At 38.2% G+C, this 18,144-nt stretch overlaps 1 protein-coding gene across 1 annotated transcript in view; it reads left to right on the forward strand.

Annotated features, from left to right (window-relative positions):
- The window catches only part of CUL3 (cullin 3), a 60,364-nt gene that overhangs the window by 4,833 nt on the left and 37,387 nt on the right, over positions 1-18,144 (forward strand). Inside the window, exon 2 of the mRNA XM_082487376.1 lies at positions 16,487-16,684. Coding sequence (XP_082343502.1) covers positions 16,487-16,684 — 198 coding nt within the window. The remainder of the gene's footprint in view (positions 1-16,486; positions 16,685-18,144) is intronic.

Consider the following 18,144-nt stretch of genomic DNA (forward strand, 5'->3'; position numbering starts at 1 on the left):
TCAAAGAAAGTTCTGTAAACTTAGAAGAGGCTTCAACTCTTCTATGAGAAAGCATTAAGGCTCATATTTTCATTGCCACTGCTTTCTCTTCAGATCTAACAGCCACTTGTTGTAGGCTTTGTGTAGGCAGAAGGCTTCCCCCCCCCCCCCGGGAATGCTGACTGCTTCTGTGGTTTGTTTTGGATCTTGGGGAATTGATGATGCAAGTTGAGATGAGGTTTGTTAAATTTATCCTTCAACCTGTAATGTGTAGACCCATCAATTCAAGAAACTGATGTAAATTTTGTGTCGGTTTTGAGCACCTTACAGCAGATAAACCATAGAAAACCTGTTGAACTGCAGTTAAATTTTAAAGTATTCAGATTATATATATAAGTAATATGTGTGTTTCTGCTTTGGCTTATAACCCTCAGAGCACACGTGCTGTATTGGTGAGTGGACGGAGAGATGTGGAGGATGGGATGAGGATGGAATTGGAGGATGCTTTACTGCAGGCTTTTTCATCTCGGATTAAAATAATGTAAACCCACTGAGTGCTACAAGACCACCTAGTTAACAATGTTTTACATTGGTGGCTTTGTGAATCTTGATTGCGTTATATTCTCAAACTTATTTATAAAAGCATCTTAGCTAATAACCCATATAGTGTATACAGTAGTACTAAATTCATATTCACAACTAAAATTTTAATAGGTTTAAGACCTAGAGGTAAAACAGGCTGAAAAACTAAAACCCCGTTTTTCTTATTCAAATGAAAAAGATGTTGTTTTGGTGTAAATTACAGAAAAATACAGAAATACTTGCTGTTTACTAGACAGTTAATCTTATAAAGGCCTTCCAGTTCTCACAGATTTTTTTTTTTTTTTTTTTTAGTGAAATGTGATGAGCAGACTGAATGCCCTAATAGTACATTTAGAATTTTTAAGAGATGATAACACTAATTCCAGAGTAGACTTTGAGTGGGTGTATGTTTGTTTGTGTTGTTTTTTTTTTTTAACATGCTATACATATTATCTTATAGTTGTGGTCTAACCTAACCTCATTAGAATTCCTGAGTTCTGTAGGTGTTTGGGGTTCAGTTGCAAATTTTCTTGTTTTTCCTTGTTAGTTGGGTCTTAAGTTCTGAGCAGTCATCATTCCAGTTGGTCTGATTTTTGAGTAAGTGCCTCAGCGTGGCATTGGAAAGAGTACTGCTGTTTGTGGATTTTGCCTGTGTTTGAAATTTGCTTGACTTACTTTATACTTTTGCATGAAACACCACTGGCATTCTGTTAAGGTTTTAACTGGCTAATTCAATCTGAGTTTTTTCAAGTGGCTTAGTAGGTTTCTCCACTCCCTCATTCTTGCGTTGTGTAGTAGTGCGTTATTAAATAGGAACTACTATTTTTCTATGGTAGTGGTAGGTAAAAGGGCCTTATGAGAGTTGCTATAAAGCTGATCAAGAGTCTTTGGTATTCTACATGAAGAGTTACAATAATACTAAGTAACATAAAAATAGAATTTTTTTTTCTGGAAAAACTGCTACAATTTTTCAAAATGTTTCTTTTAATCTCTTCTGGGCAGGTGTAAGTAGCATAAGTGGCAACACTTCTCAGAATTTCAAGTATGTATTCTGAAGTCTTTGGCTTTGATCTGCAGGACAGGTAGTCATAGTGCAGGTGCTTTTAAATTTTCATCACTGTGACTGATCTGCAGTGTCTGATAATCTCTCTGTATGTGGTGAAAACATTTTGTGATAGACTGGGATAGGTTTTCTTACGATAGTTTGATTGAGTCCATTCATAAAATGCGCAGTGATTCCATTACAGTCCAAAATAGGTTCTTGACCTTGTACGTATGATCAGTAGATGTTGTCTTTGGTTTCTAGTAGCTATACACATGTGGAAAAACAACTCTTGAGAAGAAGTGACCTTGTATTTCTCATTCCGAGCCAGTTTTTGTGGAAACAAGGAGTAGGAAATAATGTAGCAGAAAACTATAGCATGGTCCAGCATACTTTTTATCGTATGATTATTTTTTCTGAAGTTCAGTTAAAGCTGGTAGAATTTTTAAATCACTAACGGTTCTTTTGTGAAGGTGCGAGTACTGGTATATCAGCAGAAGTAAATACTGTTAGATGACTTAACAAAAGAACTTCCATATTGACATTGTTAGCATATGCATTTTAGGGAAGGGAAAAAATGCGTGTAATAGCCGAGTACAGCAAAGAGGACAAAACTGTAATAAACATTTACATTTGGATGGTGCTTCCTGTGAGTTGCCTAGTTTCTTTAATTAGTTGTGCATGAAATTAGTGTTTGAGGGCTGAAGCTGTCTTGCTGTAGTTTAAATAAAGTATAATAGTATGCAGAATGTACGCAGATAACTTGCCTTATTTGTTTATGGTTATGGATGAGGTACATTTGTGGAAATGCCAATTTTTGGTTTAATGCTAATGGGAATAAACATAAATGAAGACAATAATTTAAATTATACATGTGAACGATATAAAATTGGACTAACTTATATCATTAAAAATTCCTAACATTCGTTTTTTATGCTGCATGTAGTCTGAGTACAGGCTGTGTGCGTCTTTCTTATTTTTTTATGTGAATAGTCTTTATTGAAAAATACTTTTTTGTTACTTTCACACTACTTTTGTTTTTAAAGTGTTGGTAGCATCTGAATTGGACGTATTTTTTGATATTGTATACATGGATGTAATTTCCATGTGTAGTCTTGCTCTTCCAGCAGGCACTGCTGATTTGTGGATCCGATCGTGGTGTATGCATTATATAGTGCAAAAATCCCCCAGAGAGAAGTTATTGTCAGCATGCAACAGTATTGATTGTCTGTACATGTATAAGTGATTTATCAAGTGTATCTTCCTTCCCCTCCCCGAAGTAAGCTGAGAAAAAAAATTATCCTCTGTTGGCCTCTGGCTACCATAAAATTTTATCTTTTATTTACTATGAAAGTTCTCAAATTGTTATGTTGTTATCATTATGGAGGAGGAGTTGTCATCAAGCCCCAAAAGCCTCTAAAGGCCCTTCTGCCTCCCCCTGCCCCCCCTCTCTTTCTTCCTTCACCCCCCTCAAGTCTTTCATTGTGTTCCTTGTTTTGAAATGGCCTCAGGAAATGAGTCTACGATCTGTATAAATTGGTGTGCATTTCACAGATTTCCTCTTTAAATAGTGTTGATTTTTGAACAATTGTAAAATATTGAACTACTTGTAGGTTAATTGCAAAACCCCAGAAATAATTCTTGTGGGATTTGCATTGAAGTTGAGCGGGCAAGGAATTGGCCATTTGTGGTTTAGGGGAGCTTTCTGAATCCAGGTCATCAAGGCTGGGAAGTTAATGAACTAATAGATTTTTTTCACGTGGAGAGATGATACCACTGAGGAGACTTGGTGCCTTCCATGGAAGGTGTGGATGAGCAGAACAGCATTGCTCTTTCCCCTGGCAGTTGTTAACTGGAAGTGTGGCACACAGCATCTCTGTTACGCTTTAAAGTCATTATAATCTTAGTATTATACAAGTCATTAATATAAAAGATTTACCAACACCCCCACCCCACCCCCCAAAAATTTGCCTCTTATTAAATTAATGCTATTTACTTCTACTTTGTAGTGTTGGGATGATGGTCTTAAGCCTAATAGAATTATGATCACATACTGAAGCAAAGTTTTAAACCATTTTGCCTTAGGTTAAAAAAAGAATAATTATTTTTTGTTGTTTTAGAGTTATGAGTGATACGAGTAGCAAACTGGAGTGTAACAGTGCAGCTTCTGTGGACAGTGACCTGTCATCTGTTAGGCCACTTTCAACCTACTGCATGTTACCTGGAATGTTGCAGTCCCACACCTGGTTTTTAAAAGGAGGTGAAGAGTCAGGGATGTAAATCCCATTGAAACTTGAGAGTTCCAGCAATTTTTTATTTTTGACAGTAAACCTTGTTAGGTTATAGGTGGGTAAACAACTTTTCTTTCTGCACTTAAATAAATTGGAAGTCTTTCATAAATCGGAAGTAATTCCAGTGGAAGAGGAATGAGCCACCTTCCTTCTACTGCAGCGTAAGAGCCTGCACATGGCCAGTTATCCCAAATAAGCTGCTTTGAGGAAATTTGCAATCGAACTTACTTTGTAGTAGTTTGCTTGTAGTCACATAGTCCTCAGATTTTGAAAAGCAGGTTCCTGGCCATTCTAAGATTTTATTGCAGAGTGAATTGCTACATCACTTGAATGAAGTTTTTAGGATCTGGCCCTTGTTTCTAAATGGGGAAAGGCATGCCCAGTAGTTCGTAAAATTTTGTGCCACTGTTGCTACTGTCTGTTGTTTCACCTTTGACAGCCTGTTTGACAGCTACGGACACACAGCTGAGCTCTTGAAGTGCAGAACTACCTGTCTCTTCCTGTGCCTTCTAGACCTTCAGGATGCTACTGACAGATGCAAGGGATGACTCACTCCCAGAAATTCAGCTCTTCTGCATTCCATTTCTTCTGTTCTAATTAGGTTCAAATATTTTCTTTTAACAACTTTCTGTAGGATAGAAACCTTAAAGCTATTGTATTTTTTCCATGAACATATTTTCTGGCTTTCAGTTTTTTTTTCCCATAACTTTAATTTGAGGAAACTTAGGATTGCTACTTCTGAAGTGAGTCAAGAGGACTCTGAACTTCTCATTAGTCTTCAAAATATTGATATTTGTTTTTATTCTTTTGGACAGGAGAGAGGAAGTAGGCAGATTTTTGGTGTCAAAGATTTGTATTTATTCCTCTGTTTCATTCAGAATGGATTATTTATTTTTTTTAAGCAATCCTGACTTGATGTACTCTTTTTTTTTTTTTTTTTTTTTTTCCCCGTGGGTGTTATTTGCACCTCAAGTAATTAATACAACTATTTAAATAAGCCAAAAACTTATTTCATGTCTGAAAATGCTTCTGTTACCTTGCAAAGTTAAACATGAAACATCAGAGTTTTTGAAGTGTAAACTTAAATCTAGACTTCAGCTCTGACAGTTTCCAAATTAGTAAGAGAAGTTTCAGAAGTATAGGCAGTTCTTCCTTACTGTTATTAGGTTGAAGTGTTCTTAGGAAATAAGTAATTTCATTATAGGTGTTTTATGATCTTCCTCCATTTTTGGGCACTATAGTAATGAGTGCTATAGAAATGTCATTGAATGCTTTTAAAAGAACCTTGGTTAATAATACAGGCAATGTCATTATTTTGGCTGTATAAGCACTTCCATTCTATAGCAGTGACAACTATCTTTTGAACTAGAACTTCCTATATTTAGCCTCTTACCAATTCAGTTCTTCTAGAAGCTTGAACAAAACCAGTTAATTGTTTTCTTTTAAATGCAACTTTTTTTTAAAAAAAAAACAAGTTTCATAACCTGATGGCAGGTGGACAGAAGCTTGCACCATGGCAGGGGGAGATTTTTACAGATAATGACTTTTGGTGTTTGAAAAGGCATTTATATTTGTCTGCAGATGCTGGGCGCGTGTGGGAGCCAACTTAAAAACTTGGATTTCTCTATTCTAGAATAACATGCTTTGTCCAAGGAGGACAGCAGAAGAGTGTTTAATTAAAAATAAAGTCCCTAGTGTAATTAGTAATGTCTTCAAAAGTTTATGTTGAAAAGAATTTGCTTTTGGTCTGTTTTCTTTGTTTTTTCCCAGTATCCAACACTGCTGGAGGACACCATCCTTCAAACCTTGCTGACTAAAGCATATGTGTATTTCAAGGGGTTTGGGTCTCGTGGAAAATAAATAGTAGGACAGATGAGTGTAAAAGAGCTGGAGTTAAGCTTTGTATAAGTGATCTTAGATATGGTGTTTACTGACTTTGGTTATCCTATGTTGTTACTTAATTCACTGACGTAGATCTTATACAGAACCTTAAACACTGGTCTGTATGAATCCATATACACCAATAAGTGAATGAAAAATGAAGTTAGTGAGCTATCCTTCATTTTTCATTGACACACTCAGAGAAGTAATACTCTGTTTTTATCTGTATTAATGAGAGTGACTGAAGGTGCATTTTGTAAGTTGAGTATCATAAGTCGCAAATTGAACCCATAAGTAGATTTTTAGACAGTATAACATAGTTTGTGGACTACTTTTAATGGACCTGCAGGAGAGGAAAAAGATAGGTAAGTCTTGTCTATGGACTTAAATGTGTTGTGCAAGAGTGCATCTCTAATATAAAAATTGAAAGAATTGGCAAATCGGAGAATCTCAGTGGTCTTTGTCGCGGGTGGAAGTATTTGACGCAGTTACGATCTAGCAGCGATTCAACATTTATTAATGATTTGAGGTAGATCATGAGGACGAATTTTAGCAGCACTTAATCATTAACTTATTTAAAGATTTACAAATTGATTTAACAAAATAACTAAACAGTGACTTGATTACAGATTGGAAGATGGCAAGATTCACACTAACTTACTATTAAGTATCCCAAATCAATACATATACATATAAGCAAAAGCACAGATTTCAAATTAATACATATAAGCAAAGCATATTAAGTGTGCGTGCACACGCACACTCCCCCCGGTCTATAACCACTGAGGTCAAGGATCTCTTAATATCGCATGACTCTAACGAGCTGGCGGGTACCCCTTCTAACTTCTATGCATGCACAGACAAATGGAAGAACATCCATGTCCATAAAGCTAATGTATATTTTTCATAAACATGTAAGTGGAGAGGTGAACGAAAGAGAGGCTAGCCTATAGTTAAAACTTCCCTTTTCTTGAGTTAGAGTAAATACTCACAATACATTGGCGTTCCTCAATGAGTGATAACGGAGGCTTGAGAGGGGTTGTCTGGCCCTGGCTTTCTAGTCCTTGAGGTGTCAGCCTGAGCAGTGTCCCAACTCAGGGGAGATACTGGCCGCAGCCTCCTGTGATCCAGAATAGCTCAAAGGGTCTTTACTAGAATAGCTGCTTACAGGATCCAAGATAATTGACTTTCATCAGGTACTTTACCACTCTGGCCCAGCTTGGACATGGGACTACTCCGGTACTTTTCATGGCTATGCAAGCCCAGGACTTGCTAGGACTTGTGGTCGTGGAACCCCCTGTCTCTGTGGCCACGATCTGTATGTTGTCAGGAGTGATCAACTATAGTTATTATCTTCAAACAGTAGGAGCCATAGGAAGCAGGCACACTGGGCAGTTGCCATAGTGTTCTAGTCCGTTACTCCCCACCTTCCCACAGCAGGAGCCATGGGAACCAGATACACTAAGGGGATGCCGTAGTGTTCTCGTACGTTGCTCTTTGCCCTTTCTTTCATGTGAGACCATTAGGTATCATTCTGATCACTGTATTATCCTGTGGCCGAGTGGGGAGGAAATCACGCCAAGTACCGAGAGGCCTAAGGCGGGGACGGGGGAGATTGCACCACCACAGTATTAGAGAGTAGTGGATACACGTGGACTTTGTTTTGAATGAAATAGGTGCTGCATATACTATGGTTCTGCTATTTACTGCTGACTAAATATGTTGTCTTTTACAGTTGGGATATACTGTAAAACCGTTTTATGAAAGACTGACCTTAGTCTTTGTGTATATGATGCGTTCTTATGCTCCTTAGTAGTTACAAACATTTAGTATGAGTTAGTGGTGGGAAAGCGTGTGAAGATCTCTAAATGGAAAGACATCTATGGTCACAGAATCAGCACTGTGTAACTTTGTGTTTCAGTTTATATTTAGTTGTCTGCCTCTCCAGATCGTCTTCATTGCTTTTGCATTTTTTAGAGAAATGAAACAAACGTTTAGATTGTCTTTTGCCTTATGTTTATTCAGTAACTGATGGCTGCTCAAATTTACATAGTTCATAGTCACAGTTCAGATGAAACGGGTGTTTGGGAGTTGTTTTTCTCATTTTTTGCCCTCTCCTCCAGGATATTGTGTTCCACAGATTTGCAAGACTGAAGTTGAGGAGGGACATTTGGGAAAAATGGAGAAATTGTATTAAATATAAGTTGAAATCTAGAATAACTGAGGTATGTTGGCAGTTCAGGATTAGTCTCATTCTTCTGAATTGGTTCCTAAAATATGAAAGAGAAACGAGTCTCTGATCTATCTTTAAATTTGTTCAGTCTCCTAAACATGTCAAAACTGTTGCTGCAGTATGACATTTTCTATTAAAGACTTGTTTTAAACTTTTCATATAGAGTGTTAAATTGCTATTGTGTGGTGAAGCTCCTGTCAGGTCTGCCTATAATGCAGACAAATGTTACTTTTTGAGAGGAGGAGCAAATCTTTTTTCCTGGGCTTTAGGTTTACTAGAAAAAGGAAGTTCTTGGAGGATATAACAGTTTGCTGTAAAGCTTATCAAACCCAATTAACCAAACCCCTTCCTCTTCAAGCCCCCACCCCCAAGCAGCACCTATTTTGTGATGAGACCAACAATGCTCTGAGACAATGCCTTGGAGGTAGACCAAATCAGTCAGTTGCTACGCAGGAGGTACAACTCCATCTTTTAAGGAGCAATCACTTTTTAATCTACTTACCTCTTCTGCTTCATGCTGGCAGAATAGCTTTTCATTGCTACGGAACCCATTTAAGCAAAATGGAGAAGGAAAGGGTTTCACCTAAAGTCCTACACCTCTTGGTTTCAGTTGGCAAAGAGGATTCCTTTTTTGGCTTAATTGTGTGTTCTGCTTGCTTCGGCTGAGTAATGCCTGACAGAGCTGGGAAGGAGAGGTGGATATTGCAATTCCTGCACTTCTACTACTGACTAGAGTTGATTTTTGTCTTGGCCTTTATGGGATTACTGTCAGTACTGGTTACTCAGCTCATCTTCTGACCCTAGAATGGAGCATGGTGCAGGCCATGAATATTCCTTGCAGGGGGAATCTGGAGAAGTTTAGTGTAGAGATTGCCCGCCCAAACAAGGGTAAGGCTTAAATGTCAAGGGATGCATGAAGAACAAACCACAGATATTAAAAATGGTATCGGTATTTAATGTTGTAAATTATAACTGGCAGATGCCATAAGCAAACTGTAGGCATATATTCCTCACCACCACACACACCCTCAGAGGGAGTATAATAGTGTGGTAGGCATTTCCTGAGGCTCCTGGGAGATATGGATAATACTGGATCGTAATCTCTACTGGTTGTTATAGGTCACCTAGGAGCAAAAGCCTAGTTATTAAGGACCAGTTTTGGTAGCACATTGCTCTGACTTCCCTGTGACTTTTTCAATAGATGGCCAAAGCGGAGTAGTAGCCCAGATGCAGAACAGCAGTAGGTCAGGGTGCCCCTTAATTTCTTCGTGCTCCTTCTCTTAGCTTCCAGTCACGTTGTTTGGTGTGTGACAGTCAACCTATTCAGATGACATTATTGAGGAATTTGGTGTCTGGTGTTCTTGGTTGTTCAGAGATTAATTGTTTTTATTTGTGAGTGTGTGTATTACGGAGTTGTTTGCTTCTTCACGTGCTGATGTTTCTTAGGCAATGAGATGTAGCCACAGTATCCTCTTCCAGATAGGCTCATTGCTACACAGTGATGAAACCTTCAAAACTAGAGAAGTGTGAATACTGAGCTCTCCATTTGTCACTAGTAGGAGTACATTTTATCTGTTCTGTATTTGAAGAATATGTAGTTCCATATCTTAATATGCCATTTTTCTGAGATATTCTTGGAGCAAACACTAGACAATACATCTCTGTCATTGTAAATTCTTGTCTTTTAAATTAACAATATTGGAAGGGTTTATAAAAATCCAAGTAGTGATTAGGTTCTGCGGCAGGAAATGTGCTGCACTTGCCCTTTTCTGGATAACCTCAGCCAAGCTTCATCCAGAATGAAGGATCCAGGCTAAGGATGCTGACTTATGGTGTAACAGACTATTTGATACCATCTTGATGAATGCCCTGTCTTTAAATGGATGTGAAGACTGTTAGTTTTGACAGCCTCCCTTGCCTCTTGGACCGTGGGTCAGGACCCCTGTGGTGGCAGTTTTAGATGGCAGCAACCAGCCCCCACTCATTTTGTCTGCTGAGGGATAGAAAATGGGGGAGTGAGAACAGGCTGCAATTACTAGGTGCAAATGTTTACTCCCAAAGCTGCTAACTAACTTTAATTGTCAGCATCCACTCCCTTCCTTCAAGGTAGAGAGCGTGAACACTTGCATTCTGTAAATTCAGTTGGTTCTCACTCCAGTGCACTGAGGTATTAGATGCAATTAGAGGATGTCATGGAAAGGAATGAGGCAGGTGATAGTTGCATTTTTTGAGAATTTTGAGAAACATTGCTCTGCCATAATCGTTGCCAGATTCATCTGTTTCACCTGGTAGTGTGTCGAATCGTGATAAACACTGCAGCTAGTCTGTTGAAAAATTGAGTAGTAATGTTTGCAACTTTTTTAAAGTAAAAATGCCCTGCAAGTGTGTTTACAGTCTGTTAGAATTAACAGTGGCCTGTTTCGTCTGAGATCTTTGTGAGAACTTTATAGAACTTGACTAGAAACTTATTCTGCAAGAAGGATGAGAAGCTGTGTCTAGTCACTAGTCTTGTGAGTACTAGTTCATGTGCCTCCTGTTTCTGCTCATTGATAAACTTCTGTGGATACTCCTACCGAGATTCTGTAGGACATCTATTACCTCTTCCTCACTTCTTTCTTAGCCACCTCTTGTTCAGGAAGACTTGAGTAGTACTTCCAGTAAAAAGTAAGCTGGTGTAAACCATCAAGAATTCAGCAGGTTCTTAACAGTTTACTCCTGTAACTGCCTTTCCTTACAATTCGCAGCACTTCAAGCATGGTTGTATAAGTAAGAAGAGCAAGTTCTGTGGTGTTAAGGGCAAAATGACCAGCTGACAAGAATATGAAATGAAGTTGCATTCAAAGGAAACAGTGTTCTAAAAGCTAAATTTTATAGAATGGAAATTACACCACAAAGCTTTTATTTTGATACAGGGTAATGTGGATTTCCAGCAGTTGATCTGTTTGATGTTCTGCGTGAATCTGGGAGTTTTAGTGTTGTTGTTTGACTGTATTTGGTGTAAGCTAAGGAACAAATGCCTGGTTCCAGTGGTGACCACAAGCATTTTGTTGCTCACCTTTGCTATCCTGCGATGCATTTCAGTTAGAAGACTGGTACTGGCAGTTTTAACAGGTCACACTTACTCAGGGAGCTCTGGTTTTCTGACTTCCTCAGTGTACAGCTGTAAGGTGTATCACCAAATCACAGAATGGTTGAGGTTGGGAGGCAGCTCTGGAAGTCATCTTGTCCAACGCCCCTTCTCAAGCAGGGTCACCTAGAGCCAGGTGCTCAGGACAATATCCAGACGGCTTTTGAGTATCTCCTAGGATGGAGACTCTACAACCTCTCTGGGCAACCTATGCCGGTGCTTGATAAAAAAGTTTTCCTGATGTTCAGAGGGCATCTCCTATGTTTCAGTTTGTGCCTGTTGCCACTGATCATGTCACTGGGCACCACTGAAAAGAGCCTGGCTCCCTCTTCTGTATGCCCTCCCTTTAGGTATTTATATAGATAGATTTGATCCCTCCAAGGCTTCTCTAAGCTAAACAGACCTGACTCTCTCAGCCTTTCCTCATATGGGGGGTGCTCCAGTCGGTTATCTTAGTGGCCCTTTGCTGGGCTCTCTCCAGTATGTCTGTGTCTCTCTTGCACTGGGGAGCCCAGAGCTGGACACAGTACTCATGTGTCTCACCAGTGCTTAGTAGAGCCCTCGACCTGCTGGCAACGCTCCTCCAAATACAGCCCAGGATACCATTAACCTTTGCCTCAAGGGCCCATTGGTTTGTAGTCAGTTTGCTGTCCACCAAGAGCCCCGGGTTCTTTTGTGCCAAGCTGCCTTCCAGCCAGTTGACCCCAGCATGTGTTAATGCATGGGGTTGGTCCTCCCCAGGGACAGGATGTTGCACTTCCTTTTGAACTACATGACTCAAGGGAGATGATAATATTTTGTATGAAGTTACATGTAATAGCAAAACTACTGAAGTTTAGCTCTTAGCCCCTTTTAATTTAAGGAATGCTGATAAAGTTATTCAAAAGAGGCAGTGTCCGTAGTGTTAGCTTCTAGGAGGGAGACACTGAGAAGTATATTCAGGACTGACTAGCTTTATCTGCTGGTGTTGTACATAAACTTCAGGTGGTAATGGCAATAGATTGCTGACAGTGCTTGTTTATTCGGTCTTGGAGATTTTAATAGGATAGACAATGATTGTTAAGAAAAGAGCTTGCATGTATCTGATCCCACACTGTGGCAGTACTGTGGAATAAAGGACCCTTTGAGTCCTTTGCAGACCTTTTCTTTTTTTCTTTTTCTTGGTGAAATGATTGTACTTTCGTGTACACTGATATTTTAGTCTAATTTCCTCAAGATGTACTTCTGCTATGCTTTGAGTTCAGATGTTTGTGTTCAAGTTGCATCTTTGAATCATTAGCATTTGGGCAGTGGTTTGTGGAAGTTTTCCAACTAGCGACTTCTTATAAACAGCTGTCTCTCCTGCCAATAACAGACTTGATCTCTCTTCCATTCCCCAAGAAAGGTAATGTTCAGATAAACCAGAGTACATTAATGCATTTCCTCTCCTTGGACACTGGCTTCTTACTGTCTTGGTGAATCTGGGTGTAAACACTACTGAAATTACTGGGATTTTGCTTCCGAAAGCTTTTCTGAACCTGAGTGGGTTTTTTCAAAGCACCAACAGAAGCAGTAATCCCTAGTTTGTGTTTAAATCTGCAAGACTAGAAGGCATAAGCAAGGCAACTGCATTAGAACTGTGGAATACACTTTTAAAATATAACCATTAGAAGAAATCCAGAAATGAGCATGGAAGAGCATTTGGGCTCTGATCTGTATTCATATTTGTGGAACTGAATTGCTTACAGGTTTAGTTGTTGATAAGGATCTGGAGAGCCGTGTATGTCTTGGCTCTTGGGTTGGACTGGGGGGATTAGGATGACAGTTTTCTAATAGTGTTTCTAGAGATGCTTTCGTACAGAATTCTAAAAGATGCAAAATGTTCTAGTAGCATCACAAACTTATTTGTTGCTTAGTTGTTTGCTTTTAAAAACATAATCTGTGTATAAGCCTGATTTACAGAAGGGGGATGAAAAGAGATGAACCTGTGAGATAAATAATCCAAGGGTAGATTTAGTCATGGCAATTCTTACATAACTTTGAGGATAATGATACAGGAAGACCTCTTCTGCTCAAAAGCTGAACAACTTTTCAGCAGTGGAGAGGAAATAATAAATTTTTGCTAAAGCTTTACTGCAGTGACTTATTGTCTGATACAGTAGAGTTGTTTAAAGTATTAGGAGTCTTTGTTTTGTTAGAAAACAGTGCCGCAAACAAGCTAGCTACGCTAGATCATTTTTGGAAGGCAGTGCTTTTCTAACTTGATATCCTTGCACTTTAGCAAACCTGTTCCCACAAAACCTCACAGTTCTTAATCTAAAGTAAGTCAGTAGCAGAATAGGAAGCTGCCCTGAGAAGCAGTCCTTCATGCTTAATCTTGAAAGGTAATAAGATAACTTTATAATACTATTTCAGATATTTCTGTGTATTTATCCCATGGAGATGTGTACTCCTTAAAATTATCTTTTATGGATCTTTCTTGTGCTTCCAGAGCTGCCTGTGGTGCATCAAGTGGCAGAAAGCTCTGTGTTTATGTTTGTATTCAGTGAATTTGGAGCAAATAATGTTACAATCATTCCTTCATCTTTTATACCATTTGGATTAAAAGTAGAAGAATTAAACAGTTCACTTCTAGCTTTTTCTTGAACAGATCCAAATTATCTGTAACATACAGAAATGTGTATTGGCTGACCAAGCCGGAAACAGCAGTGCTGTAATACCTCTTCAAACTAGTGGCTGGGGCCTGTTTTACACAGATCATACTCTTTTTTTTTTTTTTTTTTTTTTTTTTTTTTTTTAATACAGTGAGCAATTAAATTGCAGTTGATAAAATTTGTCATGTTGACTGGGAGATTTTTGTTTAGCAAGTGGAGAAAATGTCATTGGGGCATGTTGGTTTGAGTCTGTTTTGTTTGAAAACAAAACTTTTTTTTTTTTTTAAAGGAAAACTGAAAAGCTTTTACTTGGATTGCTCTCTGCAATTCTAAATGGTTGCCTTCATTATTAGTACTTGTAAAATTGCTTGTTCAGGAAAGCTTTAAAAAATAATTTCCCTGAAGAAGAACCAATGTAGCAAATGCAAATTAAAAAGAAAATAACTGACCTTTCAATATTATACATAGCAGAATAAGCAAAAAGCAGACAGCACGCCACCATTTCTCTGTTACTTTGAGGTTTTAGGAGATAGGGAGCTAAGAATTTTTGAATGTGTTTGTGGTTTCTTGGTTTTAGATATACAGTGACCTATCTTTTAAGTTTTGGGTATATGCAAATTAGTAGACTAGTGGCTCTGGTATCAGGAGAGTGGAAAAACTAGTGATAGGATTAGTTTTATCATGAAAATCTTTGTATTTAACCAAAACTCCAAAGGACGAGGAGGATGGAGGAGTATGTTTATTGTTTTGATTTTGTTGAACGGCCCGTTCCCTCCCAAGGCAGTGAATAGTTTATCCTTATTCTGAGCTGTACTTTTATTTATAGTGCCTAGAAGACTCGATATTTTGAAGTTGCATGTAAAAATTACTTTTAATGGAGAAAGCTCTGCTAATTTGTTAAATTGTGTTTGATTACAAATAAAGGCAAACCTAGTCTTCCATGCCTTTCCTCTCTGAGCTTAGTGGTTTTTGGGTGGAAGGGGAGGGAGAAGAGAGGTAGACCAGGGCTGGTCACGATTTTCCTCTACAATGTCATACCATTATTCTTTACTCTTTTATGACTTTCAGCTCTTATTTTCAAGGTTGCCTTGATAGTATTCATAGACTCAGGGATGCTTTCTTTCTCCACAGTATTTCTGGGAATAGTGGCTTTTTTTTCTCTTCAGCCTTTTTCTTTAGATGTAAAATGCTAGATCAGTTCCTTTTTGTATAAACTAAACCAAACTTAACTTTAAACATTGCATTTTAAAATTGGTACAATTAAAAAGTGGTGGTTTTTTTTTTTTCAATTGAGTGATGAAACTTGGATAAATGGCAAACTTTAGGCAATACTTATATCTAATATTTTGTTGCTATGCTTATCTGCCATCCCAGATGCTGCTTTATCTACAAAACACCATATTTTGAAGCACCTTTGCATTGGTAAAGCACAATTGTAAACTGATTCACACTAAGATAGTAGAGGACATAGGTTGCTTTGCTGTTATATTGAGACTGTCTCTTATAAGAGTTTCTCTCTTACTCTGGATTTTTCTTTATTGCTGTAGTCTTTATTTGGTGTATTTACTGAAGTCTATAGTGTCTGAATAACAGATCGAGCGGATGCGTATTCTGCTTAGTGCTTGATGCATATCCTTAGCAGGTTCTGTTCAATACTTAGCAAATATGTTCAGTATTGCTATTAATTTTGGACCTTTGTCAGCTTTTTCAAAAACACCTGTAAGTATTTAAATTGTAGGCATAGTATTGTAGGCATGTAATTCTTTGGCCATTAGTACATTGCTGTAAATAGAGAATACCTAGTTAGCTCAAGCAGGTGACTAAGTAAGTTTGGTAACTGTGTCAGACATTATTATCTTTTATTGTACAAGTTGATTTGGGGTCTGGTTAAGCGGGTCAGTGTTGCAATACGATTTATGAGGTGCCAAGTAACATGTTAGTATGGAAGAAAAGTTGGCTGACTATCATTGTTAACACTATGGAGGAATAGAATAGTTTGGGTTGGAAGGGACCTTTGAAGGTCGTCTACTCCAACCTCCCCTGCAATAAGCAGGGGCACCTTCAACTAGATTAGGTTGCTCAGAGCCCCGTCCAACCTGATCTTGAATGTTTCCAGGCATGGGGCATCTACCACCTCTCTGGGCAACGTGTTCCAGGGGGGTTTCACCACCCTAACGGTAAAAAATTCCTTCCTCATATCTAGTCTAAATCTACCCTCTTTTAGTTGAAAACCATTACCCCTTGTCCTATCGCAACAGGTCCTGCTGAAATGTTTGTCCCTGTCTTTCCTGTAGGCTGCCTTTAAGTATTGAAAGGCCACAATAAGGTTTCCCTGGAGCCTTCTCTTCTCCAGGCTGAACTGCCCCAACTCTCTCAGCCTCTCCTCATAGGAGAGGAGCAGGGAACAGACTCATGCCTGTGATTAACTGCCTTCCCACCTGCACACGCTCTGGAGTTGGTTTCTGTGGATTTGCAGCTCTGAAAGGAAAACCATTAAACTTTTACAAACAATAATTTTTATAACTATTTCTTGACATCTCTACTAGTTTCATAAACATTGGGGGTATTTTTTGATAAACTTTGAGAAAGCTTGTGATTAGAGAATCAACAAAATGTGGCAGAAGCCATTGCTGCTCCTGGAGTTACAACTTCTAAAGAGAACTTTTTGTAGTGATCTTTCTTAATTCTAAACAATAATGTATTGTTTTATCTTTTCAGATGACTATGGATGAGAAATATGTGAACAGCATTTGGGATCTTCTAAAAAATGCAATCCAAGAGATCCAGCGTAAGAACAATAGCGGTCTCAGTTTTGAGGAGCTGTATAGGAATGCATATACAATGGTGTTACATAAACACGGCGAAAAACTCTACACTGGACTAAGAGAAGTGGTCACTGAGCACCTAATAAACAAGGTATGTCATTTTATGAATTAAAAGTTAGTGTCTTATATGAAAGAACTCTGAACAGTTATTTAAATGACAAAAAAAAAAAAATTAACTTTTACTATGTTGCCTTGTGTTGAAATTGTATTGCTACCCTCAAAAGTGGTAGCTTAGAACTAACATCAAGCTTAAATGACTTCATATTCCATATACTGTTTGTTGCTGATGGAGGGTGGACCATAGAAAATATATGAAAGTGTGTAACAGGAAGCAACTTTAGCTGAAGCATAACTCTTGAGAGCTGAGAGTTTGTTTTTTTTTTTTAAAGTTTGTGGCCTTTTGGTGATGCTTTGTGACTTTCTCAAAACAAATTTTGGGTTGTTTTCCCGTCAGTTTTTTCATCTGTGGAACAAAATAAATACCAATGTAAGAACCTGTTTGTTATGGGCTAATGAACTAATTCACAAGTTAATGAGAGAGTTGTGCTAGGATTATACTATTTAAAGAGACGGTAGTCAATGTAGAAAAACATCAGCTCAGCAACAACAAAAGTCCTGAGTAGTCTGCATTCTATCATTTCAGCCTTTTCAAAACCATGCAATTCAGTCAAAATGACATGCAGAAAGTTCTTGTTTCTGAAGATGTATCGTCTGAGAAAAGGGCTCTTCACATCTTGTGTTAAACCATGGAACCAGCTCTTCAGTCTTTGTGAGGAAAGTTTAGGGTTGATTAATAAGTATGTCATTGAAAAAAGAAGTTCAAACTTACTTTCTGTAAGTCCAGGTAATATTTAGTGGTAATAGGATCCTAAGTTTAGGGAAGATGCCTGCCTTACTCCTTGCGGTAATATCCATAGCTGCCTGTCTTTGAGAAGAGACATGTGTCCACTTTGATCCCATATACTGGTTATGGGTCCAGATGAAGTATCAGATTTTTGTCCTGTTATTACAACATATGAAAAGGAAAGTCATACACCATCGTGTGTCTTGAATGATTACTTCTGGCTGAATTACAGAGAGTGGATGGGAGGCTTATGTCTAAATAATGCATAATGCTTGGGGAGCTTTTTGTGCATTCTAACTGGAGATGCTGCTCTGCCAGAGAAGTGTGTTATTTCTTTTCTAAAATCTTAGTTTTCAAAGGTGTGGTCCAGACAAGTATAGTCTAAAACTGCTTTGAATATGGGGCGCTTTTACTGTTTGCACAAGAGGAAACATCCTGTATGAAGTGGCTAAATAATTTATGGCTCTATTCTATAATTGTAGCACATCTGTGACTCTCAAACACTTCTGTTTTCATAATCTGTGTATTCATAATCTGTACTATTCATATAAAATGTGGCAAATGGCTGAGGCTTTTTGTGCCTTGTTCTTGTATATGCCTAGGTTTACAGTCTATACGTAATAATAATCATGACACTAAACTTTTATTCTTCCTAGGCTTTAGTTCATCCTGGTTTAATTTGAGGAAAGCTTCTTATCTTTGTTCCT

This window comes from Vanellus vanellus (assembly GCF_965231255.1).
Source record: "Vanellus vanellus genome assembly, chromosome: 8".
Lineage (NCBI taxonomy): Eukaryota > Metazoa > Chordata > Aves > Charadriiformes > Charadriidae > Vanellus > Vanellus vanellus.